The sequence below is a fragment of the Rhodofomes roseus genome, assembly GCF_022264815.1.
Source record: "Rhodofomes roseus strain CIRM-BRFM 1785 chromosome Unknown C8Q71scaffold_54, whole genome shotgun sequence".
Taxonomy (NCBI): Eukaryota; Fungi; Basidiomycota; class Agaricomycetes; order Polyporales; family Fomitopsidaceae; genus Rhodofomes; species Rhodofomes roseus.
The window spans coordinates 1-8,073 of NW_025953010.1; the positions used below are offsets into that span (position 1 = coordinate 1).

General features: G+C 57.5%; 2 protein-coding genes across 2 annotated transcripts; both read left to right on the forward strand.

Annotated features, from left to right (window-relative positions):
- Positions 1-146: 146 nt before the first annotated feature.
- On the forward strand, positions 147-2,379 carry C8Q71DRAFT_719200 (P-loop containing nucleoside triphosphate hydrolase protein; the record flags this gene model as incomplete). Its single annotated transcript, XM_047921278.1, has 6 exons — positions 147-350; positions 401-661; positions 710-1,147; positions 1,528-1,869; positions 1,920-2,099; positions 2,149-2,379. Coding segments are annotated over 6 exons (1,656 nt in total), but the record flags the coding sequence as incomplete, so codon positions are not given.
- Positions 2,380-5,494: 3,115 nt separating this feature from the next.
- C8Q71DRAFT_863859 (uncharacterized protein) lies at positions 5,495-6,242 on the forward strand (the record flags this gene model as incomplete). Its single annotated transcript, XM_047928242.1, has 3 exons — positions 5,495-5,887; positions 5,945-6,059; positions 6,157-6,242. The coding sequence occupies 3 exons, from the start codon at positions 5,495-5,497 to the stop codon at positions 6,240-6,242; spliced, it is 594 nt and encodes a 197-aa protein (XP_047772288.1).
- Positions 6,243-8,073: the final 1,831 nt, after the last annotated feature.

Sequence of the window (8,073 nt, forward strand, 5' to 3'; positions counted from 1 at the left end):
GTGATTGGATTCATCTGCATGCATGCGTGGCTGCATCAGGTCTACAAGCAGACGAAGAGGTATCCCGGCATGTTCGGTAAGTAATAGGTAACATATCATTGGAATCCAAGCAACGCTAATCCTTCTTAGCTAAATATAGCAAGGAGATCGAGGATCTCCCGACTCTCATCAGTGTCCCGGTCACGCTGCACAAGCAGATGACCAACGAGATCCACCGGTATGTGCAGTGGAAGGAGTTCGATCTCCTGCCGTACACGGGGACGACAGCATCACGTGCCAAGTGGTGGGATTTGGTGTGGAAGAAGGTGAAGCACCAGCCAATTCGGCGAATTGTGCTGGCGACGATCAAGGTGAGTACTTTAAATAGGACCATGCATGGTGCTCAGAATGCGCATGACAGGCGATTACATCCGACGCGACGGATATGTTCACCCAGGCTGACGACAAGTCGGCCGACGGTACGCCGCGATACCCCGAGCCTGGCGAGTGGGCAGAAGCGAGCGCGCAGACGGTGTACGGTCAGCAGTGGGGTGCGCTGATCGTCGACGAAATCCACGAGGTCCGGACGTTGAACAAGTCGTACATGGCCATTCGCATGGCGCGGAAGCAGTCGGGGATGACCATCGGGATGTCCGCGACTCCGGGCATAACAAATGCCATGGTAAGTGACCGAGTAATGTGCCTGCTATGATCGCTAACCAAGTTGCAGGACTTCGCGGCAATTGGTTGGGTCCTCGGGATCAAGGCGTTCAGCGAGGGGGCCACTGAGCTGCTTCAATGGAAGCGCAATCTGGCCGCGGCGAAGCGTCGAGACGCAGCCTCGATGAAGCGCGACGAGGAGGCCTTGAGCAAGCTGAAAAGCGTGCTAACGGGCAGCATGGACGCAGAGGCGGACACGATGATCAAGGGCGAGTACGTCCCTATGCTGGAGAAGACCATGGAGGTTTGCCGTCGGCTGTTTATCGGCCACATCGCCCGCCGCACTTTGCGGTCTCTGGACTTCGCGGGGCAGGCAATCAGCGGATTGCCCGACTACCACGAGATCATCTTGCCGTTGAAGATGTCGGACGCGGAGATGGACCTCTTCGAGAGGCTGGCAGAGGAGTTTGCTGAACGGTCTGAGAAGGGGAAGGGACGGGCGGGCAAGGTGAGTTCATTCTGTGTAGTGAAATTGCGTCATCGGCGCACTTGGGCGCAGGTGCGCCATTGGCACACCCGTCACAGGAGCACTCGCGACGCGGGTGCGACAGCGCGGCGGGCGAGTGCGCCAATGACGCACTGCTCGCAGGCACGCTCGTAACGCAGATGCAGCAGCGCGGCGGGCGAGTGCGCCAATGACGCACCTGCGCGAGAGCATTCAGCTCGGTCCGGTAATATGCAGTCCACGGAGCGCGGTGCGCGTGTGCGTCATTGGGGCATTATGGGACTTCTGTACGAGGCCGCGGCTAGGTTGTCAGGAGCCCACGCGCGAGTGCGCCAATGGTGCATTTTCGATCGTTGATGATCCGATGGCTGATCTTTTAACAGGACTTCTATCTGGGTTTCCGTCGCTCTCTGTCGCACCCGGCAAACTACCCGCCGTCGGGGTGGAAGATTCCGCAGACAAAGGAGGAGTTCGATGTGCAGCCGTCGACCAAGTTGAGGCTCGCCATCACCATCATCCTATATCATCTGAAGAAGGATCAACCGGTGCCCCTGCGTCGCAAATACGGAATCTGCTTCAACACCGACGAGATGGGTAAGTACCCTAAGTGCAACAAGCTTTGGCCGGACGAGGGCTACCAGTACAGATCACGAGGTGATCCCGACCACCCCGACAAGATCGTCATGTACTCCGCGTTCCCGGCGAACAACGCTGTCTTGCTGCGAGTGAGTATTGTCAACTTGACTTCCGTTTCAATGGAGCTAATAATGACTAGGTCCTCGCGTTCTATGACATCAAGTACCTGGTTCTGAACGGCGACGTCCCGGCAAACAAGCGTCCGCTGATCATCGATCAGTTCAAGAACGGCGGTCGAGATGATCCCCGCGTACTTGTGATGTCGAGTGTTGGCATCACCGGCCTCAACCTCCCCGAGGCGTCCATCCTGATTTTCCTTGTAAGTTTCTTTATTGGTATGCGGAACAAACTAAACATTATGTCTCAAGGATACCACGTGGTCGGCACTTGAGGATGCGCAGATGACTGGGCGGCTCTGGCGGCTCGGGCAGTTGAAAGACGTCTGGGTATACCGACTTCTTTGCCTGAAGACCCCCGACGTCTACCTCAACATCATGAGTTACGACAAGTGGATCATGCACTCCGCGTTTGTGAAGGCTGACCCGCGGACTCGTAAGTACTTTTTAGGACATCTGGGGCACCAATCTCATCACATATAGGCACACTGCTGGGCGAGGTCGGTGAAGGCGACGACAATGCCAACGCCGATGACGCGGAGATCGACATCGGCGACGAGGACTCCGACGAGGGCACTTCGAAGAAGACGAAGAAGCGGGCCGCGCCGAAGGCTCCGGCGACGAGGAAGCCGAAGGCAGCCGCGACGAAGATCCCGGTGGAGCCGAAGGCGACCAAGAAGTCGACGAGCAAGGCTTCATCTTCGAAGTCCGGCAAGTCGACGGCGTCTGCGGGGCTGTCCACTGAAGGCAGTAATCCTGCCGAGCCCATCGTCGTGGAGTCCACCGAGGAGACTCCCAAGCCGAAGAAGACTGCGGGCAAGCCGCGCAAGAGGCAGCCGCTGAAGCCCGTTTCGCCCGAGACGATCGAGACCTCCGGCGACGAGGACGTGCCTCCGGAGCCGCGTGCGCAGAAGAGCAAGTCTCGCTCGATGACCCCAGCCCAACCGGAAGGCGAGCCGGCGGAACCGCAAGGCGAGCCGGGCGAACCGCAAGGCGAGCCGGCCCAACCGGAAGGCGAGCCGGCCCAACCGGAAGGCGAGCCGGGCCAACCGGAAGGCGAAGACGACGAGGACGTGCCACGCATGTCGCGCGAGGACAAGGGCAAGGGTCGCGAGGTCCAGCCGGACGAGATGGAGGTGGAAGTCGAGAAGGAATCTCCTCGCGAAATCCCGGCCGACGCAATCGAGGTCGACGAGGAGGAACCTACTCGGGACCATGCCGTCCCCAAGGGCGTGAAGGAGCGCATGCGGCCCCGAGGTGCCCCGTTGGGCCGCCCCAGCAGCGCGCTCAACGACCAAGAGAACACTCCGCGGGCGCCCGAACGCCGAAGCGCCCCGCCACCTTTTCATTGGCAGCATCACGACGGCGACGACAGCAACGACAGCGACGAGGATAGCGACGCGCGCCTGGGGGCTGCTTACCAGGCATCCCAGCGGGCTGGCCACGCGGCGGAACATAGCGGCTTGCAGGCGCCATTCACGCAGCGGCCGCGCCACAACAGTGAGGACGACGACTCGCGCGACGACAACGCCGTGGAGGCGGCTCTCCACTTCCCTCTTCGCGAAGAGCGTGCGCCGCATGCCGACCTTCTCCCGACGACCCCCCCCCGTGCCTTCCACTTCGACAACTCGCAGTTGAGGACCCCGCGCGCTGGCTCGAAGCGGTCGCCGGTGCGTGCCCCGCCGTTGGCCAACCTCGAGGAGGTCAACCACACGCTTGGTGATATTGCGCTACGCGATCAGGCCGGCGGTGAGCAGGACGTGCCGGACGTGCGGATGCTGGACGTGCCCCGGGATGGCTTTGCGATGGGGGACATCGAGATGGACGACCCCCCGCGCCAGAGATCATCCTCTCTCGGCGATTTGACGCCGTCAGAGAACGAGGGCGACGAACACGGTAAGTGTTGAGTGTCAATTTCTTCCTGCTTGATGCCATGGTCCTCCATAGAGTCCCCGAAAGGTCCGCCGAGCAAGAGGGCCCGGACCGAGCGCAAGCGTGCCCCGTCCAAGGCGTCGACATCGTCGAAGAACTCGGCGGAGTCATTGAAGAGGACCCGGAGGAAGCCAGCGTCGAAGAGCAGTACCTCCGGAAATGTCAACGTCCTCGACTACCTCAACGCGGAGGAGCGCGTGCCCGAGGGATCGGCAGCGGAGAAGTTGCGTCGCAACCCGAGTCGGCGCTCCCGCAAGTAAGTATATCCATGTCGTTTGTATCTTGCATTCCGTAGCGGACTTCGCGCGTCCTCGGTCACGCCTACTGTACAATGTATCACGCATCTCGTCGCCCTGTATATATCGCCCTGTATCTAATCGCAATGACATCGTACGCGTATTCTCGTAGAACGGTGGGCCGGCTTGCCGGAAAAGTGTGCGGAGGAGACAAAGTGCGCCATTGGCGCACTCCTACGCGCTGCGGCGCTCAGCAATACCTGAGGCCTCTTGTAGAGCGCGCCGTGGGTGCGCCGTGGATGCGCCATTGACGCATTTCCAGCGCGTCACGTATGGCCTTTGGCGGCCCTTGGCTGCCGAGCGCGCAGGAGGGTTGTGCGGGCATGCGTCATTGGCGTACTTGCGCGCGTGCACTAGCAGTGCCCCCACGTGGGTCCCATTATCCGCTGCCCCTCGTGCGAGGTGCGTCATTGGCGCACTTCACAGCGTTGCGTTACTGGCTTGGCTAGCAGTGCGGGCGATGCATGATAGGCGAGCTGGTTGGGGGTGTGTACGCCGCAATGCGCCAAAGGCGCACTTTGGGCAATCATTCCACTATAACTGCAGACGGATTGCCCTATAGTGAAGTGCCCTAAGCAGAGACCATGTAACTATAGATAACTATAACTATAACTATAGATAAGCTACTTTGTATGGTAATGATACAGTGACATGCAAATATTCTCGAGTGACATGCACATATTCTCGAGTGACATGCAAATATTCTCGAGAGACTATAGAGGGCGCGGACGACATGCGAGACGTAAACAATGCACGATGAAACGGGTCGTGACGGCGGGTAGCGTTCATGGAGAACTTCCCGCTAGATTGTATGTTTGCTTGGATCATCATACCGGCAGTGAACAAAGGAATGGACTAGGGACGTGGGATTAATAACTCGCATGGTAATGAATCTATTATCACGGTGATTTGGGAGCACTGTGCCAAATTGAATTGTAAAACATTATATTACATAATTATCTCGGATCAACATGAAGTTTGCACGTGGACTCGGCTGATGCTTTAGGAGTAACGTGTTGATGAGACAAAACCACGAGTGTAATGATTATCATATAAGAGCGTGCAGTCGACGGTTAGCGCGGCCTTGTGCGGTGGGCATGGATCACACGAGGCCTGGTTAGGAATTAACTTGTTCAGCCGCTGATGGCCATGGTCCTCGTACAACAACGTGGCCCACGCTTATCCACCGCAAGCTGGAAGCAAGCGGCATGCAGGGCACGCAGTATGTACCGCGGTGGACACGCATCGCCATGCTGAAGCTACTCGAGACATAGCCGAGGTAGGATCTACTTGAAATATCCGTCGTTGGGGATGCGCTGTCCTTGCCCACTCATCCGCCCACATCGACCATCCTTTGATCCCGTATAACCATGTCTCATCCCGATGCAGTCCTTACTCGAAGGGAATTCAACCTTCGTCATTTCAACAACCAAACTGATTATATTCTGGAGGACAAGAAGCGGGGGGTCAACAACGAATTCGACTTCGTGCGGGCCGTGCTGGCAGGTCGTTTTGACTTGGATGACGGTGTCGGAGAGCAGCGCATCTGGATCGACGCCCTGCAGGGACTAACGGAGGGATTCCGGTGCGATCACGGCGACGAGCCGGGTGACGATGAGTTCGTTCTCTCGCGGGATTACGATTCGGTGTTCGGTCACAGCGACAATCTACCGTACGCGGCCCCAATCTCGGTGTTTCCCGTCCCATCGTATCGAGATGTACTGCAGAAGCACATCCATATCAAGTACACGGTGCCGACCTCGGTGAGTGCTATTTTATTTGTGTTGGTGCTACAAACTAATGAAAGTGACGGTCCTCAGAGAGATACGACGGAGTCCGTAGACCTGGGGAGCATTCCGAACATCCCATTCGCCAAAGTCGGGGAACGTGGCCTCTGCAGTGTCATTATACCCCCTTCACCTAAGTCCAGGGGGGGTCAGCGTGCCCTCAGCTTGCCTTATATGGTAATTCCTTTTTGGGCCATTACCATATAAGGCAAGTGCTGACTTGGGGCCGCACCTACATGTCTCAGGGGATCTCGCGCGGGCCCGCGAGATCCCCTGCGCACCTCTCAACACCAGTTATGTGGACTGCGTCAAGACCAACATCCAGTACTGAATGTCAGGGGTCTGTGCACTGGCGCGACATCCCCTGGGACATATGCCAGTCCCATGTGCCATGCACGCACCACGCACCATGTGTTAGGGGATCCTGCGCACCCGCGCGAGATCCCCTAGAAAGGGTACGCGCGCACGACACATCCATGTACTCAAACATTGTACACATACAGTCTCCCAGGGGATACTGCGCACCCGCGCAAGATCCCCTAGAAAGGGTATGCATGTATGATACCCCCATGTACCCACACAGCGTACGCACATGGGCTCCCAGGGGATCCTGCGCACCTGCGCGAGATCCCCTGGAAAGGGTATGCATGTATGATACCTCCATGTACCCGCACAGCGTACGCACATGGGCTCCAAGGGGATCCTGCGCACCCGCGCGAGATCCCCTGGAAAGGGTACGCGCGCATGACACATCCATTTACTCAAACATAGTACACACAGTCCCCAGGGGTGCGCGAGATCCCCTACAAAGTATATGCATGTATGATACCTCCATGTACCCGCACAGCGTACGCACATGGGGTCTCAGGGGATCCTGCGCACCCGCGCGAGATCCCCTAGAAAGGGTACGCGCGCACGACGCGTCCGTGTACTCAAACGTAGTACACACAGTCTCCCAGGGGATCTCGCGCGCGTGCGCGAGATCCCCTCAAGCACATGTCAGCATCGCGAACCATGCCTTAGGTTCCTCAAAGTAACCTATTGTCTCCGGTACTGCGCGCACCATGTAACAGGGGATCCCACCCTCCCGCGCAAGATCCCCTTGGAGGAGTACTGCGTTTTGTAGTATGCGCACATACATTATTGGGATTCACGCGAGTGCGCAGCAACACCTCACTTCCCAATGCTCGAGAACATAATGCACGCACATGGTCTCAGTGTGCATGCACATTGCAGCCGCAGCATCTGAGACACGATAACAAGCTGTCAGATCAATCTGATCGATTGTGTGTGATGAAGTGATCGGTTCTGAGCGCTACAGATGTCCGTACATAGACACACACAAGGCTATCGCTAATCTGGGAATTGCCGATCACACCCCGATGTCCCATGTACAAACGACAGATCCGCTCAAAATTAGACAGAGATACAGATACTAAGATGCCTAGGACATGAAACGATTCCAGTCCGCGTTCAATTCAATCTCTAACATGTCCGCAAGGGCGATCGCTTCTGCCTCCCTTTTGTACAAGCCCATGTACTGGTCCATCACTGGCCATAACGTATCCATGAGGTTCTGCTCACATACGATCGCGTCGAAGCGGGCGCGCCGCTCATCCAAGTAACGCTCCAGAGCCTTAGGGTCCCAAACTTGATCCACGCGTATCACGAGTTGAGTGTCAGCCTCACAGGTATACGCCATGCGCTTGCCCATGAGCTCTAGTACCCTACCCGCGTACGGAGCCGCGAATTTGATGAATTTGGCCATGAACTCGGCCGACATGTAGTACTCGTGCGGGTTATTGTCAAACGCGGCACTCATCCTGTGCGGCCACGATGACTGCCGGTGCAGGCACAGTTAGTCTGAGGGTTACCCAGATACCGACATGATGGACACTCACCGCTACCGTGCACATTATTCCCAATCCGCGTGTCAAGCACTGCTCGCATGTCTCCGAGTTTGGACGTACGTCGCAATTGGCACTGCGGTGGAAGATGCACATTGCACACCGGTCGGCGCCATGCATCTGTAGGTAGCGAGTCAGCCCTGGACGCCACTGAGTACCTACAACTAGCAGGGGTCCGTACTGATTTTGGCTGTTCACGGCGCGGGCACGCTAAGTATTCACCGGCTTGAGAATGGTCAGTCCGCTAGTCATCAG